At 44.6% G+C, this 25,548-nt stretch overlaps 1 protein-coding gene across 1 annotated transcript in view; it reads left to right on the top strand.

Annotated features, from left to right (window-relative positions):
- Positions 1–25,548, top strand: part of PKHD1 (PKHD1 ciliary IPT domain containing fibrocystin/polyductin) — a 985,750-nt gene that overhangs the window by 69,470 nt on the left and 890,732 nt on the right. Inside the window, exons 19-26 of the mRNA XM_063919219.1 lie at positions 477–607; positions 1,757–1,926; positions 6,196–6,334; positions 6,431–6,579; positions 17,616–17,800; positions 19,265–19,387; positions 21,670–21,775; positions 22,032–22,310. Coding sequence (XP_063775289.1) covers positions 477–607; positions 1,757–1,926; positions 6,196–6,334; positions 6,431–6,579; positions 17,616–17,800; positions 19,265–19,387; positions 21,670–21,775; positions 22,032–22,310 — 1,282 coding nt within the window. The remainder of the gene's footprint in view (positions 1–476; positions 608–1,756; positions 1,927–6,195; positions 6,335–6,430; positions 6,580–17,615; positions 17,801–19,264; positions 19,388–21,669; positions 21,776–22,031; positions 22,311–25,548) is intronic.

The following is a 25,548-nucleotide window of genomic DNA, read 5'->3' as shown; positions in this document are numbered from 1 at the left end:
GTCAAGCATTCTGAAGAGTGTAGAAGTTGCCATAGAATCCAACCAGCTTCTACTGTACAGTAACTATCATTTTCTAAAATATACTGGATAAATGCTATCTAGAAGCTGTTTGGTTGGTTGCTATGGGCAACTAGACTGTTTAGAAATACATTTCCCCCTTCATGAAGCAGTGATAAGATTGGAGAAGTGAGCCAGTGAAGAAGTTGCCCATGGCAACCAATCAGCTGCTCTGTATCATTTTATAGTATGCAAATTATAAATGTTACTTCAATGCTGATTGGTTGCCATGGGCAACTTCTCCACTGGCTCACTTCTCCACTTTTATCACGGCTTCATGAATAGACCTCTTACTCGCCTACGTATGGATATTGGGGTCAGTGGTACTGTATTTCTGTGCCTATAAGTGTGGTGATTTGTGGTTAATTAGACTGTTGATATGAGTCACTAATACATCCCATTGTTCGATCATTTTACAGGTGTGCTTTGCTTATAGGGGATATTTGGGAGACCATCTGTTGGTGACATTGACGTACAACAGCACGTTTCTAAGCACAGTCACCAACAATTATACATGCCAATGGAAATTCAATGAAACTCTTCCAGAAAGGTAAGTGGTGCTTCTGTCTCAAGTAATCTACAACAGACGCAAGCATTATAATTGCTTCAAGGCATTAATGTGAGGTATTCTTCATTAACTATCCCTGCATATTGCAGATACAAATAGTGATGTGCAGCTGCAATTTAATAAACTGGTGCTCCTCGTGAAACCCCATTGAAAAATCCCTATTTGGCGAGTTTCAGTGGCCTAACACCAGGGTTGGACTGGCTCACCGGTGCACAGGGGAAATCCCTGATGGGCTCCACTGCTTGAGGGCCCTATCCTCTCCCCTAGGGGTCAGATTCCACATTGTGCACTCAAATTATACATTCTACTAGAGAGACCGTACTATGGTGGAGCAGCACGATGGATGAACTTAGGTACTTGGTTCATTTCTACGAAAACTAAAATGAGTCCTCCTGCCAATCAAAGTGGGTGGTCCTGGCACACCCTTGCCACTTCCTTTATAAAAAGACCCTGTCCTTAGCAGGTCGTTCAGGTCCATCTGTGGTGGCTGACCACACCCACTCTGGTGACTGGCAATATCCCCTAAGCTTGGGTCCTACCACTGCATTTCCCAATGGGCCCTTCATGTTCCAGTCTGACACTGCCTAACGCTGTTGGCAAAAGCACTAACGCCCGCACATGTCCGCCATAGTAAGTTTAAGCTGGCAGGGATCCAGGATGGTATTACCTTGACGTCTATGCAGTAAGCTCTGGAATATGGGTTTACCCGTTGATAAATGGCACAAAGCTGTAAGAGAGCCCATTTCCAGTGGTTTTGCTGGAAAATATACTTTTAATTGCGCCGTAATCATAAGCATATTCCGCAGTGCTGTACAATCGGAGAACTTTATTCAGGGGCGTAAGTTGCTACCCCTGAAAAACACATTATATTCAGAAAACAACCATAGCCTCCTGTAAGTGTATGACATAGACTGTGTGTATGTACTTACCATGTAAGAGCAGGCTAACTCCCCACAAGCAGTGGCCAGGATAATAACTGACGTACCAATGCTAAGCCGGACACTCCACACACTGATAAGAAGATTACAATACTGTATATTATAGGATATATTGTGCAGGTAGGGTAAGCAGGGTCATCTGTTCTTATCGTGATCGGTCTCTGTGACTAATTGAACATTTATTTTATGTTAGATGGAATTTTGGCTGTACTGATCTCAGGACCTGTCTACGTGACTCACTAGATGATGCTACTACACAATCATCGGTATATGTGGATCAGATTCTGCTGTTACAAAGGGAAAATGATCAAAAGAATTGGTATTGGATTGATGAGCTCATTATTGCAAAGAGAGGCACAAGAGGTACTAGCTCTATGTGCAATAGTCACCCTCTTATTCTCAGGGTACTTACTGACAGTCACCCTCCTTCATAGGCTACTTACTGACAGTCACCCTCTTATTCTCAGGGTACTTACTGACAGTCACCCTCCTTCATAGGCTACTTACTGACAGTCACCATCTTATTTTCAGGGTACTTACTGACAGTCACCCTCCTTCATAGGCTACTTACTGACAGTCACCCTCTTATTCTCAGGGTACTTACTGACAGTCACCCTCCTTCATAGGCTACTTACTGACAGTCACCATCTTTTTCTCAGGGTACTTACTGACAGTCACCCTCATTCATAGGCTACTTACTGACAGTCACCCTCTTATTCTCAGGGTACTTACTGACAGTCACCCTCATTCATAGGCTACTTACTGACAGTCACCCTCTTATTCTCAGGGTACTTACTGACAGTCACCCTCATTCATAGGCTACTTACTGACAGTCACCCTCTTATTCTCAGGGTACTTACTGACAGTCACCCTCATTCATAGGCTCCTTACTGACAGTCACCCTCTTATTCTCAGAGTACTTACTGACAGTCACCCCTCATTCATAGGCTACTTACTGACAGTCACCCTCTTATTCTTAGGATACAGTCACCCATTCTCAGGAAACAGTCATCCTCTTATTCTCAGACTGTTTGCTAACACTCATTCTCTTAAGGTGCATACACACGGTGAGATATTGTTTATGTCCAATTTTGACTGTGATTTCCCTTGAACTCCCCCAGAGCCCAGAAGCACCGATATTGTCTATACACACGGTGTGATTTTGGCTATGGCATACTGTGAACTAGATAGTCAAGATTAACTTGCCTGCACAGTCTATTTATTCTTGCGATCCCGATCCCGAGGGGCCGCGCATCGGTATCGCAAGCTGTATACACACTGTGCGATATGCACTAACTTTCCTTGCAATTTTGACTATATAGTCAAAATCTCAAGGTTATATCACACTGTGTGTATGCATCTTTATTCTTAGACTACTTGCTAACAGTCACTCTCTTCTCAGGATACTTACTAACACTCACCCTTATTCTTAGGATACTTACTAACAGTCACCCTCTTATTCTAAGGATACCTACTAACAGTCACCCTCTTATTCTTAGGATACCTACTAACAGTCACTCTTATTCTTAGGATACTTACTAACAGTCACTCTCTTCTCAGGATACTTACTAACAGTCACCCTTATTCTTAGGATACTTACTAACAGTCACCCTCTTATTCTAAGGATACCTACTAACAGTCACTCTTATTCTTAGGATACTTACTAACAGTCACCCTCTTATTCTAAGGATACTTATTAACAGTCACCCTCTTATTCTAAGGATACCTACTAACAGTCACCCTTATTCTTAGGATACCTACTAACAGTTACCCTCTTATTCTAAGGATACTTACTAACAGTCACCCTTATTCTTAGGATACTTACTAACAGTCACCCTCTTATTCTAAGGATACCTACTAACAGTCACTCTTATTCTTAGGATACTTACTAACAGTCACCCTCTTATTCTAAGGATACCTACTAACAGTCACCCTCTTATTCTAAGGATACCTACTAACAGTCACCCTTATTCTTAGGATACCTACTAACAGTTACCCTCTTATTCTAAGGATACTTACTAACAGTCACCCTTATTCTTAGGATACTTACTAACAGTCACCCTCTTATTCTAAGGATACCTACTAACAGTCACCCTCTTATTCTTAGGATACTTATTAACAGTCACCCTCTTATTCTTAGGATACTTATTAACAGTCACCCTCTTATTCTTAGGATACATACTAAGAGTCACCCACTTATTCTAAGGATACCTACTAACAGTCACCCACTTATTCTAAGGATACCTACTAACAGTCACCCTCTTATTCTAAGGATACCTACTAACAGTCACCCTCTTATTCTTAGGATACTTATTAACAGTCACCCTCTTATTCTTAGGATACATACTAAGAGTCACCCACTTATTCTAAGGATACCTACTAACAGTCACCCACTTATTCTAAGGATACCTACTAACAGTCACCCACTTATTCTAAGGATACCTACTAACAGTCACCCTCTAATTCTTAGGATACCTGCTAACAGTCACCCTCTTATTAAGAAAAAAAGCATTTTGTTTCCCCCAGCACTGTGAATGATACCAGTAGCCAGATTTAAATCCCACACAATATTAGAATTCAGAGATCTTGGTTACATATATTTGTGCAAATGTATGAATAAGCCCCCATGCCGCGTCAAGGCCTCTCTGTATTGGGGTCCCTAGCACTATAAGTAAGTGCAGGGTGTGGCTCCCCAAAAATCAGCATGAGCCAGAAAGCCCAGGGCAGCACACCAGTGAAAAAAACTATAGTGTTAAAAAATTAGTGTTAGGAAGCTGAAGCTATATACAGAAAGTGAATCAGAAACAATGAGATCTAATTAAAATAAAGAAATAGTGTTAGTGAAGAAATTAGTAAGTGATAAGTGTTAATACAATGTAAAGGTATGCCACACTAGAGCCATCCAGCCCAGCCAATTCAGGGGCACCATACCCCACACCTCCATTACCCCAGTACATACATTTGCGCAAATATATGTATCCATGATCTCTGAATTCTAATATTGTGTGGGATTTAAATCTGGTTACTGGTATCATTCAGGGTGCTGGCTGAAACAAAATGCTCTTTTTCTTGCTTAGAACTACCCCTCCCTTGCAAGCACCTGAGTGATATGACTAAGCTAATTGAGCATCTATATCCTCCCCTCTCATATATGTATGTTCTGTACGGTGCTCAATCCACATATCTGTATGTTTTGGACTGAGTCTCCCATTTTACCCATCTGTGGTAAAAATTTACTAAGCTCCCCTGTTTACTCAAGTTTGCATTTTCATCCGAAAATGCAACTCAGTAATTTACTAAACAGCAATCACGGCAGAGTTTAATCAATTCGTATTCACTTTCATGGCCAACAACACAATACAAATCAATAGACCATCGATCAAACACGGTTGGATTTTCACAAACAGCTCATATAACACTGGAATTTACCAAGAATTCTCAATCTCTGCGACAATAGCCAAACACTGCCACAAAAGGATAGAATTCGTATAGAAATAGAACTTTCACATAGAACTGCTTTTGGCTGGCGTGTTTGGAGAATCATGCACAGATCAGTGAGATCCAAACAGGGCTTCTCTGTGTAAATATGTGTTACATACAGGGTAAAAAGGACGTAGGGGTCCCCCGTATTTTTGTAACCAGCACCGGGCTCTACTAGACAAGAAGATAATGCCACAGCTGGGGGACACATTTATATAGGTCCCTGCAGACGTGGCATTACCCTTCATTCCAACTAGTCAGCCCTGGCCAGGGTTTCCTGGGGGAGTGGGTCCCCCCCTCCAGGCACCCAAGGGCCACGGCTGAAGCCAAGGGCTATGCCCACCACCTCTGGGCTGTTGGTGGTCTTATAAGTGTAAAATTAAAAATAAATATTGTCTTTTGCTGTGGAACTATAGGTCCCAGCAAGCCTCCCCAGCATGCTGGTACTTGGAGAACAACAAGTACCAACATGCAGGGCATTAAAGGGCCCGCTGGTACATGTAGTTCCACAGCAAAATAAATATTACAATAAACACAGGACACAGACACCGTGATGTACAACTTGAATAAAACATTTATGTGAATTCACACTACACTTACATACAAACATACACACACTTAGATATACTTACCTACTGTCCCACAGAGCCCCTCGGTCCCCTTGTCTAGTATAATGCATATATATATATATATATATATATATATACTCACCTAATCTGGTGTAGATCGGGCCTTTTCTGTCCATGTAGGCATACACAGGGTTAAAAATAACAAACCACAGCTAACCCAGACCAGAACGAACTTCTGCTATGCAAATGTGACTAATGTCACTAGAAGTACCCACCAGCCAATCAGGAGCCGCTGCCATAGCAATAGCTTCCTGACTGGCTTTGCACTCCCAGGGCTCAGCCAATCACTGTTAGCCGATAGGAGTGAATGGGGACGCTCTGCTCCATTCTTTCCTATGATGGGAACCGCTAAATTGCAGAAATCACAAGAGTCAACCCCAACTGACCTTGTGGTTTCTCCCTATTTCCTTTTTCTTGACCGTCATAATCAGGCATTACTCCAATAATTTATAGATTATTACCTCATTATTGAGAAACAACATATGAATATAAGTATCTGCATATTGTTTTTGTTTGTGGACAGTAGTTTTTGTGGATCCTAAAGCAGCCCGACCAGGCGGCCACCTTCTACCCACCGTGAGCATTACTGGAACTTACCCATCATACAACCTGACAGCCTTGGTGGCCAGTTGTGGCATCAATCTTCCCCTTATAGAGTTATGGTGAGGTGCTATTTGCATTAATCATCCTATATTTCATTAGATCATAGGTCAGCCTCTTGTTCTGTGATGATAATGCAGATGTTCTGTTAAACACAGCAGGGCCTCTGCGGAATCCCCAGGGGACGGTCAGCAGGCACATACGGCTGGAAATGGAACAGTTACGTTAGTAGTAACAAGACTACAAGCAGCGAGCCCACCAATTGGAGGAACGTTTTCTATCCGATTATCGGACACTGTAATACCAGGTAGGAGAAACAGTCACGGTCTATTAGAATGTATGTGGTATGTTCTGGGAGTGATTACAGCTGCCGTGGTTTCCCCAATTATACCAAATTCTGCCTAGATGTTGCAAAGATGCCGCCACCACTTCTCCCCTCCTTAAAGCAATTATGGAGACAGGTTGCTTGGTTTAGTCCCTGTTGGTGGCAAATCAAGGCCTGCATTTTCCTCTTCAGTAACATCAAGTTATCAGGTATATAATAGCCAGGAAGCCAGTTTTATTGTATAGGGAAAATGAGTGTTAGGAGGAAGTAGATTGAACATGTAATGGATGAAGGAGGGTATGTTGTGTAAATGGAGTGTGCTATTATCCTAACACAGGGCCTAATTCAGCATGGGTTGTAGTGGTGCGAAAAATCGCACAACTACAACCCTTTACACCCTCGCATGTTAAGGATAGCCCTCTGCCTGCATAGCCTAGGGTCAAGTTTAGGCTTGCAGCAGCTGCGTGTTACATCATGAAGCGACCGCAGTCCGCATCACAAACAGTCTGGATGCGCCTGCATTGTCCGGACCGTGTCCCCCAACATCGCAACCCCACCCCAAAAATTTGCGTTGATGCCCCCCTCCCGCCCTGCAAACGTCTCTGCCTGTCAATCAGGCGGAGGCGTTCGCATTTGTGAGATGCCGTCACATCTCATTGTGTGCGCATGCGCAGTGTGGCTTCTGCACGTGCGCAAACTCCAGAAGGGCTTCAGCATGCGAACGCATCATAAATGCGTTCCATGCTGAATTAGGTCCACAGTCAGGAATAATATCCTTAGTAGCAATGTGAGTAGAATATAGATTAGCATATAAATGCAGTCAACACATTCTCTTTCTTTCTCTTTCTTTCTTTCTTTCTTTCTTTCTTTCTTTCTTTCTTTCTTTCTTTCTTTCTTTCTTTCTTTCTTTCTTTCTCTCTCTCTTTCTCTCTTTCTCTCTTTCTCTCTTTCTCTCTTTCTCTCTCTCTCTCTCTCTTTCCCTCTTCACCTCTTCACATCTGGCTTTCTCCTCATTCTTTTTTGACTTATTAGAAAGAAGATATTTTCCATAAGGTGTGGATGAACTTCTTCCTGCATTCCTTGCTTTACAGTTCATCTCCACTCTATTGCCTTTGATTAATAAGTCATTACTCTCGTTAACCTTGATCTACTCACTATCTGTGGCTCTCTGCATTGTCTTCCGCCAGGGGATGGGTGGTGTAAAAGTCAAATTGCTTTCTAACAAATATTTTTTTTTTTTTTTTTTATCAGATTTTTATTAAGGATTTTCAATGTATAAACAGAAAAATGGAAAACACCCATATATATACAGGTAGAAAAACATCAATATCAACAGTGTGCAGTAATAAATACAAGTCTAGCTATACAGATGTCTAAGGGAGAATGTACAACTCCATAGAGATGAATGGGTGCAAAAGGGGTAGAATATACCAAGTGATGTAGAAAATGGAGTTGTTCTGCATTAGGTAAAAGTGTTTTCACATGTAATGCTTATATAGATTAATTGAATAAGAGAGTAAAAGAATAGGAGCGCCCGAGGGCGATAAGATAGAAATAAAGAGAAGTGAGAAGTAGGAAAGGGAGAGGGTAAGAGAAGGAAAGAGGGGGTTAGGGAAGTTGGGGGGAGGGGGGTTACCACTTAACAAGTCAATGGAGTGAAAAGAATAAAGATTTCAGTTATCATCCAAGGGAGTGGCTAAGTAGGCCTGGGAGGTCTTATATTCCAACCAGGGGGACCATGTGGATTCGAATTCACGAGATTTGCCTATCGATGTGAGGAACAAGTCCTCCATTCTCATAAAATAATTCAGTTTAGTGAACCATGTACGACTCGTAGGAGGGTTGTGGGATCTCCACCTAGCCGGGATAACCGCACGTGCTGCATTGCTTAAGTGTCGTAGCAGGGATTGTTTGTGTTGAGACATTGGGATTGTAGAGTGGTTAATAAGCCAGAATGCTGGGTCATGTGGGATTTGGGTCTTAAGAATGATCTGAGAGATGCGTATAACTTCCCGCCAAAAGGGTTGGATTAGGGAGCATGTCCACCAGATATGTAAAAGGGTGCCAGATGAGGAGGAGCATCGCCAACAGAGAGCCGACGAGGATGGGTACATAGCATGGAGGAGGGAGGGGTGTCTGTACCATCTCGTCATAACTTTATATTGAGTCTCTCTTACCTGGACACAGACAGAGCTTGTATGGGTTTTTAAGCATATTTTTTCCCAGTCTCTACACGACAGAGAGATGCCCAGGTCTCTCTCCCATGCCACAGCAAAGGATGGAGTGTCGGTAGGTTGGGAGTGGCAGGCAATTTTGTAAAGCGTGGAAGTAGTGTGGGTCGGGTCATGTACGGCAACGCAATGCTTCTCAAAAAGGGTCATCTCTCTGGCGGCGTTTTTGAGTCTGGAGCTAGATGTCAGGAAGTGTCTTATTTGCAGGAATTTCCAAAAGTCCTGTTGGGGGATGTCCCACCTCTCCTTGAGTTCTGAGAATTGTTTGACTCCAGTTGATGACACCATCTGGCCAACTCTGAACAAACCTGTTGAAGCCCAATGTGAGAAGTGGGCTGGGTTGATTCCCGGTGCAAATTCAGGGTTGGCCAGGAAGGACGTCAGGGGGCTGAATTTAGAAGAGATGTAAGGTAGTGTGCGCAATGATTTCCATGTAGTAAGTGTAGGAGTAATGGTGGGGTGGGGAAGGAGCAGTTTGGGGAGGGAGGGGAGCCAGGGAAATATTTCTGGGAATTGTTGTATGTATAGGCCTTCCAACTTCACCCATTGTTTAAGTTCACGGTATCTTGTCCAATCTATAATTCTATTCAAAAGGATGGCATGATAATATTTTTTTATATCAGGAAGCTTAAGGCCGCCACTTACAATCGGCTTTGTCAATTGGGAGCTACTAATCCTAGGTCTCCTCCGTTGCCAGACAAATTGTCGAATCAAGAGTGAGATTGATCGAAACCAGGTCTCCGGGATGCGGATCGGGAGGGTCTGCATCAAGTATAATAATTTAGGGAGGGTGTTCATCTTAACTACATTTATCCTTCCGAACCAGGATAAAAGTTTCATGTTCCATCTGGAGTAGTCATTCCGAATTGCGTGCAATAGGGGTAAGTAATTCAAAGGGAACAGCTGGGAGTTGTTAGCGCTCAATTTAACACCGAGGTATGTTATGTGGGAAGATTGCCACGCGAAAGGAAAAGTGCGTTTAAGGACTGCGACGGAGTCTACGGGAGCAGAAATGTTAAGAGCACTAGATTTATTATAATTAATTTTAAAGTTGGAAAGGTGTCCGAATAGATCAAGTTCTTTCATTAGGTGTGGGAGGGAGTCAGTGGGATGTGAAATTATGGCCAGGAGGTCATCGGCAAACAAGGCAAGTTTATATTCACCATCACCTACGGTGAAACCTTTGATAGCCTGATTAGCCCGAATGGACCTGGCCAATGCTTCGATGCAGAGCACGAAGATCAAAGGAGATAGTGGGCAGCCCTGTCTGGTGCCATTGTTTATGGGGAATGGGTTTGACAGGGTGCCGTTTACGCGAACCCTTGCCGTCGGGGAGTCATATAGGGCCATTATCCAGGCGAGTGCGTTATGACCTAAGCCTATGTGCTCTAAGATAGTTTCCATAAATTTCCAACTGACCCTATCAAATGCCTTTTCGGCGTCAGTGGAGAGTAGGATGGTAGGGGTAGTACTGCGGGCAGCTAGGTGAATGAGGTTGAGAATTTTGGTAGTGTTGTCTTTGGCCTCTCGGCCCAGGACAAAGCCCACCTGGTCGCTATGGACTAGAAGAGGGACCAGCATATTAAGTCTGTTCGCCAGAATCTTTGCATAGATTTTAAGATCTACGTTGAGAAGGGAGATGGGTCTGTAGTTGGAGCAGGCCAAAGGATCTTTGCCCTGTTTCGGTATAACCGACACGTGAGCCTCCAATGAGTCACGGGAAAAGTGGGAGCCAGATGTAATTGAGTTGAATGCCCGGAGAAGGAGAGGAAACAATTTATCTTTAAACACCTTATAGTATGCTATAGTGAAGCCGTCAGGGCCAGGACTTTTCCCCGACTTCATAGAGGAGATGGCCCGGTCTAACTCTTGGGTAGTGAAGGGGGCTTCCAGTATATTTAGCTCCGAGGGTGGGAGAACAGGGTAATCGATGGACTTTAGATAGTCCCTTATTTTTTGGTGTAAAAGGAGGGGATCTACAGTAGGGGAAGTGTTCTCTAGATTGTAGAGCAAAGTGTAGAATTGTGCGAAGCAAGCCCCAATCTCAGGTGATTTAAATTTGGGGGTCCCTCTGGCGTCTTTCACCGAGCCAATAAATGAAGCCGAGTGTTGAGCTCGTATAGCATGAGCCAGGACTCGACCAGGTTTATTGCCCCACTGGTAGTACTTCTGTTTACATTTACGGATGGAATGAATTATATTGTTAGAGAGAAGTTTATTCAGCTGAGAGCGGGCTTCTGATAGCTCTACTAGGGTCACATCTGACAGTGATACTTTGTGGGCTGTCTCAAGGGTGTGGATTTTATGTAAAAGTCCTACGATCAGAGATTGCCTCTGTTTCTTTTTGTGGGTGCCCAGTTGTATCAGCTTGCCGCGAAGGACACATTTATGCGCCTCCCACACAGTGAGGTGGGAGACATCATCCGCGACGTTTGTGGCGATGTAGTCGTCTAGAGTCTTGTCTAAGGTTTCTTTACAGAGTGTGTCATATAGAAGAGACTCATTGAGTCTCCAGGTCCATTGTTTATGAGAGCCGTGGGGGAGGGTCAAGGTCAAAGTCACTGGGGCATGGTCAGACCATGTGATAGAGCCAATGGTGGCATCTATAAGAAGTGGGAGGTGTCTATGGCTAAGGAATAAGTAGTCGATGCGGGAATAAACCTTATGAGGGTGTGAATAAAAGGAGTAGTCACGTCCTGAGGGGTTAAGAGTTCTCCAGGAGTCGGCCAGTTGCCGTGTGTGAAGTAGGTGTTTAACACGGCGGTATTTAGATGCAACAAATCTGGAGGTTTGGGATGAGGTGTCAGTATTGGGGTCTAATGTCCAGTTAAAGTCACCACCTAAGACCGTGATACCTTGTAACAGAGAATCCAATTTCGGGAGGAAGGAATTAAAGAAGGATAGCTGGGCCTGGTTTGGGGCATAAATCACCGCAAAGGTAAATATTTGCTCAGAGATCTTACAGGTCAAAATAAGGAACCTTCCCGGTACTACCCTGTGTATGACAGCATCTGAGACACGTAAGTCCCTGGAGAAAACAATAGCCACCCCCTTGGATTTGCTACCTGGGGTGTTACTGTAAAACGCTACTGGGAAGTAGCGATTGGTGATAGAGGGGTTGCGGATTCCAATCTTGAAATGGGTCTCCTGCACTAATGCAACATCTGCTCTTTCAGATCTTAACAAACGTAAAAGGCTAGATCTCTTCTCCGGCGAGTTGAGACCTCGTGCATTAAGGGACAGCACTTTAATCTTCCCTGGGGAACTCATGGTGGGTTGAAGTAGAACTTTGTCCTAGAAACCTTGAAGTGGAAGGAGGGGGGAAGGAGAGAAGGAAGAGCAAGCATGGAAAAAGAGATAGAATAGAAAGAAATACAAAAACAATGTAATAACATCAGCAAAAGACCCGCAGGAGAGAGACTGAACCGTGAACTCGTCAGTCTCCCTACCGGCATGTAGCCAGAGGCGGGTATTGTATGGGGGAATGGGGGATGGACCGCAACCCGAACCATGATAACAACAATAACATATTTAAACTGACACAGTAAAAAGGAGAGGGAGAAAGAGATAAGAAGGGAGACGGACAGAGGGGGGGGGGGCCAAGGGCAGCAGCCAATTCCGCCGCCCCCTCCCCCCGCCGGCCAGCCCAAACACGAATGTTAACCAACTATCAAAAACCTCCGTAAATAACTAGGGATTGATATGTAACATGGTTGTGGATCCTTTGAGAGAGGAAAAAATGACCCTCTAACATTGCATTAACAGCAGGCGATCCTGTAGGAGGGAAATAGCAATATCAGTCAAATGGATCCATTACAGCTAATCGGTTTTGGAAAGAGATGTAATAGACTGGGATCTCTTCCCAGTACCTCGAACCTCTTGCCATGGTTGTTCGTTAGAAGCCCGTTTAGGAGGCGGCATATCCGGAAGAGGAAACTCCCAGTCTGGAATGGACAATGGAGGAAGGCCTAAGGAGGTACAAAACGGAATAAGGCCTGTGTGGGAAGATAGGGTGTACCATTTCCCCGAGGAGCAGACTTGAATGTGAAATGGAAATCCCCAACGGTAACGAAGCTGACGTTTCCGCTGCTCATCCGTCAGGGGCTTCAGGGATTTCCGCTGCTGCAGTGTGTACCAGGAAAGGTCTTGATAGAGGCTTATAGTGCAGCCATTGAAATCAATGCTATCAAGTTGCCTGGCTTTGAACATGATCTCCTCCTTCTGGGCGAAGTAATGGAGCCGGCAAATGACGTCACGAGGTCGGTCAGTGGCTAGGCCCCTCGGTCTAAGGGCTCTGTGGGCTCTGTCGAAAGTGATGACATTATCAGAGTTTGTTCCCAAGAGTTTGTTGAATATCTTGGACAGGGCGTCCACTAGGCCAGACTGGGAAACCTCCTCCGGGAGACCACGGACTCGGATGTTGTTCCGTCTGCCCCTGTTGTCGATATCCGTCATTCTGGACTGTAAAGCTCGGATTTCTTTGGACTGAGCAAGGACAGAATCCCTCAGCTGGGACATACAGGAAGCACTGGCTTCTTGGTCCTCCTCCAGAGTAACCACTCGGTCGGATAGGTGAGAAATGTCGCTTTTGATGGAAGCGAGCTCGTTCCTGATAGTGTCTTGAGGGTCTTGTTTTGTGGGAAGGGACCTCATGAAGGTTAGGATATCCCGGAGCTCGCGACTACTAGCTACCGAAGGATCAGCCATCTCGTCAGCTGGAATCGAAGTCGGAGAAGCAGAGGGGGAGGTCTGGGAGCGGGGAGAGGAACGGCTTTCCATCTGTGGGGATATCGTGGGATGAAGGAAGGGCCTCAGGTCTGCTTGAGACCTCGTGACTTTCCGTGGTTGGTTGTTTTTGCTCCGTCTAGAGGATTTCGAGGCACGTCTCATATTCTAGAGAGTGACGGTGTGGAGGTTGTTTGCAAGTAGCTCAAGATGTGTCAGGATTAGCAGGATACATTCAGCGACATGGCTTTTAGGGAGCGGTCATCCCCCCGTGGCCTGGTATCAGTTAGCCATCTGGTGGCCCCGGGTAGAGTAGTAGAGAACAAAAGTCCAAGGCAGTGCATGGCGATGTTTGGGCGCCAGACAGCAAGGGAAAAAAAAATATAGAGGTTAGAGGGTCTCTGCAGACGTGGAGAGTATTGATGGGAAGAGGCTGTGCGGTCAGCCTCGATGTTTTTTTTTTTTTTTTTTAGTGGGTCTCCAGCATTCAACAGGGGCAAGGCCTGCCTGGGGGTGGGTGACCGTAGGAAGAGCAGGGGTGAGGGTTTTTTCCGGTGTCTGTGGGGGACTCCGAAGAAGATATTTCGGGTCTGCGAGTCACGGGCAGGCAGGTGTCTATTTTGAGGCCCCGGATCGGAGGGAAGGCCCTGGGCCGCTGCAGTACCGGAGGACGGGTCGTAGGGCAAGGGGCACCGGGAGAGTTAACCTCTCAACTTACCCCGTTGCCCGTTCACGAATCCGATTCCCTCCGGCTAGTGGGACCGCAGTCCGGGCTCCGGGCGCCCCCGCCGGGGTCCGCGCCGTCTTCAATGTGTAGACACAGGAGGCTTCCGCTGAGCAGATTGTCGTCCGGCTATGCTTCAGTGGTGCAGGGGGACACGAGTAAGGAGGGAGAGAGGTGATGGGCTCCCGTGTGACGTCTGTCCCGGTCCGCTGGTCCGGCCCCGCTCCAAACCTGAGCCTCAGGCCCTAGGCTGGGGGGGAAGGCCGCAACCCGCAGGAGCGCTTAAAAGCACTCCCCGATTCCGCGGGTCCCCCACAGCAGGTGCCAGCGGATGCAGAGGGTCCCTGTGAGGGAGTGGAAGCAGTCTGGCGGCAATAAGAAGAGGATAGGGCCCAATAAGGGGGTCAGGGAAGTAGGAGTTGTGGAATTCACATCCTCTTTCTAGGACATCCAGGCCACGCCCCCTATTTATTTATTTTAATTCTTCTTCTTTTTTGTGTTTTTCTTTTTCTTTTTTCCCTTAATTTATACCCTCAGGGTGCCCTGGAGACCCGTTATCAGGTCCCTGATATGTAGGGGGCACCTGCAGCGGGAGCCGCTGTGTTTCTGCCAGGCGGGGGGGGGGGGGAGCTGCGGTCAGGCCAGCGGTCCGTCCTCAGTATCGAGAGACGGGCGCCGCGGCTAGAGTCTTCGGGGAAGGGACGGAGCACTCAGCCCGTCAGAGCCTCTGCCACCCGTTGCGCTCACTCGGCCGCCGGACGTCCTCTCTGCGTCTCCTCCGTGTCTCACCGTATCCAAGATGGCCACCGCCCGATCTTCAGAGCACAGAGTCCGACCCCGCTCTGGTCCCGGTGCGCTCCCGCCAGCCAGCCCCAAACTCCAGGGGGGCCGCAGATGTCTACAGCAGGTGAGGTGTTGTGATGGGCTCTCCAGACGTCCCGGGGGGTGTTAACAATGCGGCCTCGGGGATGAACAAAAATTGAGGCCCCGGCTTCAGGGCAGTGAGTAGGCCGCAGTCCGCGAGAGCCAGTAAACCGGCTCCCCGACTCCGCAGCACCGACTCACCACCTGCTTCAATTATATTACAATGCCCATCACACAGGGTACAGGTGTTTGTGTGAATTTGGTGCTTTTTATTAGTCAAAAGTTCCCAGATCCCTGGGAGCTCATCTGAAGTGCAGCTTTCACAGTCAGCCTCCAAGCCACGCCCCCTCTAACAAATATTTAAGATGCCAGCTCTATTATATACTGTGGACGCCTGCGCATCATACCATGTGCTATGAATGTGCGCTATACATCGCAAAACACTACATCCCATAAGAGAAAACAATGCACCCACACATTATCTGAGTTCCAAAGCTCATTGATGTATATATTTGTTATTAAAAGGATATGTATTCAATATATCACAATGTACAGTATATATATAGTTACATAGTTACAATTTACACAGTAAGCAGTTATTACAAACTAATTCAAATACATACATGGCCAGCAATACATCACCATATTTTGCTCAAATAAAGTCTCCACTACATATCACTCTCTCTCTCTCAGTAAAATCATGCAGCCACTGGACAGTCAGCATCTCCACCATCATCTGGGACAAAGAAAGAAGGCAGCCAGCTGTGTGTGTGATCACCTATATACTATGTATTTTGGGGGAGTGCACACATCTCTTGTTACTAGTCTAGGGAAGGGAACTTTCTCATTCATGATGAGTCACTGGTCAGTTCATATGCAAGCAACGTCCAGCCTTGATGGTGTAATTACAGGAGATAGCCACTGGTCAGGCATGCTGTCTTCCAGGAAATCCATTGTTCTAATAAGAGTGACTTTAGCTTTCATACATTTAATCATATCTACTTGTTGCAATGAGCTATAACTTAATAACAGGCATCAAATTGATATACACATTAATCTGGTTGCTTTGATACCAAGCACAACATGTCCATCTTGCTTCGTTCCAATAATACACATACATGACGTTACTCCATTATATAATTTAAAACATTATGATGTCTGGCGCTTGATATGTTCAATTTATGTGCTGTATGCAATATGTGTCGAATCTATCCTTGTGGCATGTCTGTGTAAATGCGTATGTTACCATATATTGCTGTGCTCGCTGCGCGTATTTGCAAGCTTAGCGAATCATAATGTGTGGAGTCTGTATGTTCTCTACATGTAATATTTTTTACTTCGACAGTGGATAGATGGTGAGATTGTGAGGTTTTGAGCACCACTCATTGTACTGGATTCCGGGGAGGGGGAGAATTCAAATGTTATAGCCCCCAATCTCCCATCACTTTAAAGTGACGGGAGAACACAGGGGGCGATATACAAATGAGGTCCCCTATCGCGCTGATTGCGCCCATTAGTGTCAGGTGTAGTGACGTAAAGCAGCAACACCCGACTAAACGAATGGGCACGATCGGGAAAAGAGCCGTTTGGGCGCCCAAACGGATCACTTTTCACACATTTCAGCTCACCACCCCCGGCGGGTTCAAGCTGAAATGTAGACGGCGGTAAAAATATTAGAATCTTGCCCCAGGTGTGGGTTTGGAGAAATGTGGGTAATTGTCAAATAAAAATCCAGAAGAGTTTGCTGGAGAAGGATAAAGGCCTGAGCTTGGGTGTTTGGTGCTGCACTGAGACTTGATAGAGGGGGCATTACTAAAATGGTACTGTGAGATGACTTTGGTCTAATAAAAAACATCTTAGGGTGTGTACACACGGTGAGATCCTTGCTATGCCCAATTATCACTTGCGATTTCCCTTGAACTCCCCGGAGCCCAGCACCACCGATTTTGACTAACTTTTCTTGAGATGTGGACTATGTGTGCTTACGATTTGGCTTATGTGAGATTTTGGCTTATGTGAGATGTCATTGACATGTGAGATGAACTTGATAGTACACCGATCTAGCAAGGATTGACTTGCCTGCACAGTCTATCTTTTCTTGCGATGCCGACCTGGCGGGACCGCGCATTGGGATCGAATCGGGATCGCAAGGTGACTTTCACCTTGCGATCCGCACTAACTTTTCTTGAGATTTTGACTATATAGTCAAAATCGAAAGAAAATATCTCACCGTGTGTACACACCCTTACTGTGGAACATATCTGGACTAACAATTGTTACATTAAGACACACATCTATAAACACACACAAATATCTTAAAGAGCTTGAGATGCCTTCTTTTATTGAGATGTCTCTGTTATTGAGATGCCTCTGTTATTGAGATGTCTGTTATGTGGTACTTTAGATGATTCATTATACATTTTGGATTTATATAAGAGAAGACCTTTATGCTTCTGCTGTGTTCTGCTTTGTAGGAATTCCAGTGCACACCTCTCCTGCGAATCTCAGAGACATACTAGTCAGTAACTCCGACAACCTCACCGCTCAGTACATTAATGTCACTGACTTTACTGTCACCGAGGAACTGAAGACCTGCCACCAAATTGTTTGGACATTAACCTGGACAAATATGACCGGAGACTTGCCCAATTTGATCCTGGTACTGTATGTCTCTGTTACCATCATTATGTATTATATCTATTTCTACATGAAGTTGCTACAGTATTTTGAGTGTACTCTTCCAAGATAGAACCCTCCTCATTGTGTCATCATGTGGCTGATGTGGTAAGTGTTCTGTGAGGATGTGTATGACAGACAGTGAAGGAAAGACATACCTGTACGCAGAGGTGAGGTTTGCCTATAAAACCAACGTTCCTGTATTCCTTTATTCATATTGTGTATATTGTCATTTTGTCTTGGATATTTCTAGAACTTGTAAAAGTGTCATGTCATACAATGTACACTAATTACCAACGCCATGCTACCATAGGACACAATTTGTGGTTATTTTAAATATACTGTCTTTGTCTAAGCTCCCATTCTACTGCACTGCAACAGGCAATCAATAATTACTTGCTAGTTAAGCAGATATACTGTGGCTTTAAGAGGGAACAAAACAAAACATTTTTTTTACACATTTTATTAATACTGTACTCAAAAAAGCCCTGAAGTGCTATTGCCATACTAATCTCTTTTATATTTTCTGGGACGATGATCCGCACAGTCACCACCCATACTTTTATATCATCCCCTACATACTGTATTATACCGTATCACCAAACACATACAGTACATAGGGGCCCTCATTCCGAGTTGTTCGCTCGCTAGCTGCTTTTAGCAGCATTGCACACACTAGGCCGCCGCCCTCTGGGAGTGTATCTTAGCTTAGCAGAATTGCTACTAAATAATTATTTGCAGTTTCTGAGTAGCTCCAGACCTACTCACAGATTTCGATCAGCTCAGTCCGTTTAGTTCCTGGTTTGACATCACAAAACAAACACGCCCTGCGTTCGGCCAGCCACTCCCCCGTTTCTCCAGACACTCCCGTGTTTTTCCCTGACACGCCTGCATTTTTTAGCACACTCCCGGAAAACGCTCACCCAGAAACGCCCCTTTCCTGTCAATCATTCACCGATCAGCAGTGCGACTGAAAAGCGCAGCAGAATCCACAGCAAATCTACTAAGTTTTTAGTTAAATAACTAAGCGCATGCGCCCTGTGTGCCTTGTGCATGCGCAATTTGCAACAAATTGCAGCATAGCGAAAATCGGCAACGAGCGAACAACTCGGAATGACCCCCAGAATTCCCAGAAGGGAGACTATCAGTTTAGATTTACACCACTTGTTCAGAGGCTGTTTCTTTCTATACTAATGAATTACAGTAAGTGCTATGAACTAAGGAGGGGGTTTATCTTCAATCAGCCTGTGCAAAGCTGCCAGATAGTGCGTCTCGTTGCGCCATTTCTCCAGCATAATTTTACATTTTTATTTTACTGTATGAGAAAATGATCTGTGAATGGTTGCAATGACAGTTACTAGACTTAAAGAAACACATTGAACACTTTTGCCGTCCAATAATAAATTGTTTAAGGTTATATTAATAAGATCATTTTGTCTTTACACAGGTACATGCTGAAAATCTTACAGGCCTGAACCCTTCTATTATAACGAGGGTTGTTTTTGATGGTGGAGTGTTTATAGGGCCAATATTTGGAGACATGCTTGCTTCTTCACACAGCCTACCTCAGGTACTTCCTGTTACCTTCCTGTCCATATACTGTAGCTCTGTTATAATGGATCCTATTCTGCAATACGGCACCTTTCTCTAACAATGAAATACAGTAATAAAATAGCTTTCACATGGTTCTAACTGGCCGAAGGTTAATGAAACATGCTTGGCTACACTTCACTGCATATAAAAATGTGCTGTCCTGTAGATTTTCCAACAGGGATAACTAATCTAACATAGTGTCCTTATTTCTTATAATTACTGTATTTAGAGAATGAAATATATACAAAGTTTCAAGAATAAAATATATACAATGTACCACCAGGGTAAAAAAATTTTTTAGCCCATTCCCAACCAGTTACTAGTTCACAAATGACTCTGTAGTGGTATAGATAAATGATGGTTAGCAATGTGTGCTACTCAGCCTTATACATGCAGCCATCAGTTTTGCATACTATCTGTATTTTATGGCGGTCATTAGGATGCTCTCTGTAGTACATGGTGGTCACTAAGATGTTCTATATATTTTAAGACGTTACTAAGATGTTCTATGTATTGTGTGGTGTTCATAAGCATATTCTCTGTACTGCATGGTGGTCTATGAAATGCTGTCTTTATCATAAGGTGGTCTTTAGACTTTTCTCTGTATGGTATGGAAGTCTCTGGAATGTTCTATATTGTAAGATGGCCTTTTGGATGCTCTCCGTATTGCATGGTACTCATTAGGATGCGCTCTGCATTGTATGGTGCTCTCCAGAATGTTGTTTGTATCATAAGGCGGTCTTTAGAATGCTCTCTGTATTGTATGGCAGTCTCTAGAATGCTCTCCGTATTATATATTGGTCTCTGCCATTTCAGCGACTCTGTGTATCATAGCATTATACATTGGCTTTACCTACCACCAATGTGGCAGAGATAATGGTGTACTAATCCTGCCCACTTTTGTATTAGCCCCGCCTACATTTGGTGAGTAAATTTTTTCCAGGTCCCCTTTATTTCCCAATCCTCTCCTGCTCACAGGTACATTGTAACCATGTGACCTAGGGCCATATCATGAGAAGAGACAAATGTATATCTTTGTTCCTGGGCTGTGTTATGCTCATAAATCTAATCAAGTATACATACTGTATCCATTGCCTCTAAGCAGCTCATTACACTTTGTTATAAATATCTTGCACTAAATATAAATAACTAGAGGACAATGGGGGGAAAATAATGCAAAATAAACGTATAAAAGCAGCCCAAAAACATCTGCCCTATAAAACAATCTAAAAGTTCTGACAATGATACTGTAATGAAAGTTTTAATGATTGAACCTGACAAATCGACAAAACATGAAAATTTGTCTTGGCGCAGCGAGATAAAAACTTTTAAAACAGATTTCCTTGAATTAAGTTTCCCAAAACATTTCTGTCTTAGACACCCACCTTAGTCTGTCTCATTATAGGACTATCACTAGATTTCAGGCATAAGTACAATCACACACCCTGCAATGGACGATGTTTTATCATCACTGTAAAGAGTATTTCTATAAAGTAAAATTGCTCCTAGAAAGTGATCTACATTGTCACATGGAGTTTTAAGTCATTTGTATTAATGTCAAGTCAAATCTAATTTTACCCCTTGTGAAAAAAGAGACAGTGGGGTTGATGTATCAAAGCAGTGACATGACTGGAGAAGTATTCCTTCCAACATGACCCATTGCATTAGGTACTATTAAGGGGTCTATTCATGAAGCAGTGAAAAGAGTGGAGAAAATGACCAGTGGAGAAGTTGCCCAGGGCAACCAATCAGCTTTGAAAGAAGCCTTTATCAAGTACATTTTATAAAATGTAAGGGAGATGCTGATTGGTTGCCACGGGCAACTTCTCCTCTGGTCTGTTTCTCCACTGTTTTCACTGCTTTATGAATAGATCCAGAAAATCCTCTCCTCCAAGACTTGGGAGGTGGGGCTGCAGTGCAAAATTCAAATAGGGGAGCCGCACCAACTGCCAGTGAGTCCCAGCCGGTGATGTTTGGAGTGGCAGTTGGCAGTGGCTCACAGATATACAAGTGTCGCATATAAAAGTAATCAGTACAGTCTCCTGGTGCAACTTAGTCACATTGCATTGTGACTAAGATGCATTTTCGGGCAAAAAAGACGCCCAACGTCTTGCGGGATCTGGCGAGCCAAGAGGGGCTTTTTGGCATGACTGCAGCAATGTTGTATAATGACATATCTGTACACTTACTAACACAGCATTTACCTACGAGCTCTGTTAGTGGTGATTTATAATACTGTATACTGTACAATCTCTACAGGTCACTGTTCATATAAATGATATTCCAGCCCAATGCTCAGGCTCCTGTGCTTTCCAGCATCTTCTGGATGTAACGCCTATGGTGACGGATATTCAGAACTCCGCAGGTATTCATAATACTTACATCTCTGGTTTATGTTTGGCTACAATGACTGCACAAGAGCATTTTGCAAAGGCGCCACTTCCAGTACAGGCCATTCTAGATGTGGGATATAAATGAAATGATAAGATATGAGATGCAAAACTAGGAGTTTTTCCTTTCACATTAATGCCCTTTTCAGTCCCGCAGCCAGAATCACTGAAAAGTGGCGGCTTTGCTTAGTAAATATGCCACATAACCTCAAACTTTTGCTGTTCACAAAGGTGACGGATGTGACTTCGTTGTCAAGATCACTGGATCTGGTTTTCATGGGAGCTTCGCGGATATAGATGTGAAAATAAATGAGACAGACTGTAATGTTATTGATGTGGACACCTCCAGCATAGCGTGTTGTATGGACACGTGTCTGCCTCTGGGACACCACCAGGTCAGAGTACATGTGAAGCCTCTGGGTTTTGCCATGAATGGAAGTGGGAACGCCATTTCCATGCACCTTACACCAAGGATCGCCTCTGTTTTCCCATCTCTCATTCCACAAATTGGTGAGTTGGTTGTGTGACATGGCATAGTGACACTATGCCCTGTGTATAGAAGCTGCAACTATCTTTCGCCAGTCCACACGTGGGCCTTCTTTACAGATAGGTCCACGGTTATCTTGGCTAATTTGCTGCGCCTAGGCACAACATGGTTTATTAACATAAACCCTTCATCTATTCTTCTCAGCTGCAATACAATACAGAGAACAATACAGCAGGGGATTAGGTCCGACTGCCCAGTCTCAGATAATCCTATTAAAGGTCAAGATAAACATGGACCCATCTGTATGTAGTGCAACATGGAAGAGGCACAGTACAAAATTCCTTTTAGTAATCCTGAGTGATTGCATATGAATACGTGCGCCTCATATCACTTGCTAACGGGAGACGTATTCACAAACTAGAACTGTCTCCGATTTATTGCTTTAAAAGAATGGGCAGGCTCGCTAGAATCTAGCCAATGGCTGCATCTTGCAAAAAACAGAAAGTAGCCACCACAGGATAGCACACAATACTTAGTATAATTATACAGTCCTACAATCTAGAAGATTTTCATTGTTTTCTTAGATGTTCTATTTCCTTCTCGATAACTCTAAACAAATGAGAACATGGACATCATAGTATAACACTGTTAAATCCTCATTCAGAATTTTATATGGAAGGTTACTGACTCATACCAGAATATGTGGTCTACTGAATATTGGTAGACAGACTGAGCTCAAGGAGTGGATGTCAACCATGCTGTACCGATGGCTCCTACCGGTCCACTCAAACAAGCAGACAAAATAGGCACGTAAATCATTTACATACTAAAACCGGAGGGGAATCTAATCACAGACGGACACCATTACCTACATATGGATCATGGGGGTTTTTAGACGTGTGAACAGGATGTGATGTATATTGTTTCTATTGTGAATGATATTATTGAATATGTGAAATGGATGCCGGAGAGGCACTTTTCATAGAAGTTACATATAGGAATCCAGGCCAGTATTTTCCATGCCTGACATTAGTGCTTTTTAGGGCTTAATATGAAGGGGTATACATTTCCCATCTGTAGAACTTTCCTCATGCCTTCAGAAAGATAGGGTGGTATCGAAACGCGTTGGAGAGGAAAGGGTTACAGAAGGTGGAACATTTACCTAAGGACCGGATGGACGGTATCCAGAGACGCCTTTAATCTTCCATAATCCGTGCCTATTTTGTCTGCTTGTTTGAGTGGACAATAACATCTGGTAGGAGTCTCATCTATCTGTATTTTTAACAGCTTGGTCATGCTTTTATGTCTACCTGCAATAGTAGACAACACCTGCTGGTATGCAGGTTTTAGATAGGTTTTAATAAATTGTCTGTAAGTTTTTACACTATGGGCCTAATTCAGACCTGATCATAGACCTGCAAAATTTTGCAGGGCTACGAGCAGGCACACAGACATGTGGGGAAGGGGGAAGGGGGGGAGCCCCGCATGTCAGGCCCGACCCCCCCCCCCCCCACGGGAGTACAAAAGCATCACACATCGGCGATGCTTTTGTACCTCAGGAGTAGCTCCCAACCAGTGCACCTCATGCACGCTGGCCGGGAGCTACTCGTCACTGCCCGGGTCACAGCGGCTGCGTGTGACGTCACGCAGCCGCCGCGGCCCGCCCCCGGTAGATTAACGCCGCTGTTCCGCCCTCTCCCACTCAGCAACTGCCTCTGCCTGTCAATCAGGCAGAGGCGATCGCTAGCCTATGACAGCCGTCGGCTGTCAGCCATGCGCCGGCACATGCGCACTTCAGATGCGATCGCTGCTGTGCGAAAACGCACATCAGCGATCGGGTCTAAATGACCCCCTTTGGCAAGTCTTTTTTAATTGACATATTGCTGGAGTACTGAAGGATAAAGGTGAGGAGTTGCAGTGAGCCACCGGTACAGCACGGTTGACATCCGCTCCTTGAGCTCAGTCTGTCTACCAATATTCAGTAGACCACATATTCTGGTATGAGTCAGTAACCTTCCATATAAACTTCTGAATGAGGATTTAACAGCATTATACTATGATGTCCATGTTCTCATTTGTTTGAGGTATCGAGAAGGAAATAGAACATCTAAGAAAATAATGAAAATCTTCTAGATTGAAGGACTGTATTATTATACTAAGTGTTGTGTGCGCTTTCCTGTGGTGGTTACGTTCTGTTTTTTGTCTTACTTGAGTCTGGGTGACACTCTTTTATGCCTAACACGTTAGCAGCCTGTGCGCAACTGTGGTATTATGGGGGGGTCATTCCGGGTTGATCGCTCGCTAGCTACTTTTAGCAGCCAAGCAAACACATAGTCGCCGCCCACGGGGGAGTGTATTTTCACTTTGCAAGTGTGCGAACGCGTGTGCAGCTGAGCGGGACGAAAAAGTTTATTGCAGTTTCTGAGTAGCTCTGGACTTACTCAGCCCTTGCGATCATTTCAGTCTGTTTGGTCCCGGAACTGACGTCAGACACCCGCCCTGCAAACGCCTGGACGCGCCTGCGTTTTTCCAAACACTCCCTGAAAACGGTCAGTTGACACCCGTAAACGCCCTCTTCCTGTCAATCTCCTTGAGATCGGCTTTGCGAATGGATTCTTTGTTAAATCCATCGCCCAGCAACGATTCGCTTTGTACCCGTACGACGCGCCAGCGTATTGCGTTGCATACGCAAGCGCAGTAGTAACCTGTTCGCTGCGCTGCGAAAAACGTCAGTGAGCGATCAACTCGGAATGACCCCCAATATCTCTTGGGTATAAGGTTGCGTCTTGCAGGCTGTAACATTTACCCATTGTTTTTACAATCGGCAATTGACCCTGATTTGAATTTGCAGTTCCTGTTCATCATGTCTGAGCCAGTTTGAAGGCAGTTGATAACTTATTTGAGGAATATGGGGGAATTGTTTCATATTTTTGAAACTATACAACGGACCGGTTCTAGAAACAACATGTGACCTGGGGGGTCATTCCGAGTTGTTCGCTCGTTATTTTTTTCTCGCAACGGAGCGATTAGTCGCTAATGCGCATGCGCAATGTCCGCAGTGCGACTGCGCCAAGTAAATTAGCTATGCAGTTAGGAATTTTACTCACGGCATTACGAGGTTTTTTCATCGTTCTGGTGATCGGAGTGTGATTGACAGGAAGTGGGTGTTTCTGGGCGGAAACTGGCCGTTTTATGGGAGTGTGTGAAAAAACGCTACCGTTTCTGGGAAAAACGCGGGAGTGGCTGTAGAAACGGAGGAGT

This window comes from Pseudophryne corroboree, chromosome 4 (assembly GCF_028390025.1).
Source record: "Pseudophryne corroboree isolate aPseCor3 chromosome 4, aPseCor3.hap2, whole genome shotgun sequence".
NCBI lineage: Eukaryota > Metazoa > Chordata > Amphibia > Anura > Myobatrachidae > Pseudophryne > Pseudophryne corroboree.
This window is presented reverse-complemented; position numbering and strand designations above follow the sequence as displayed.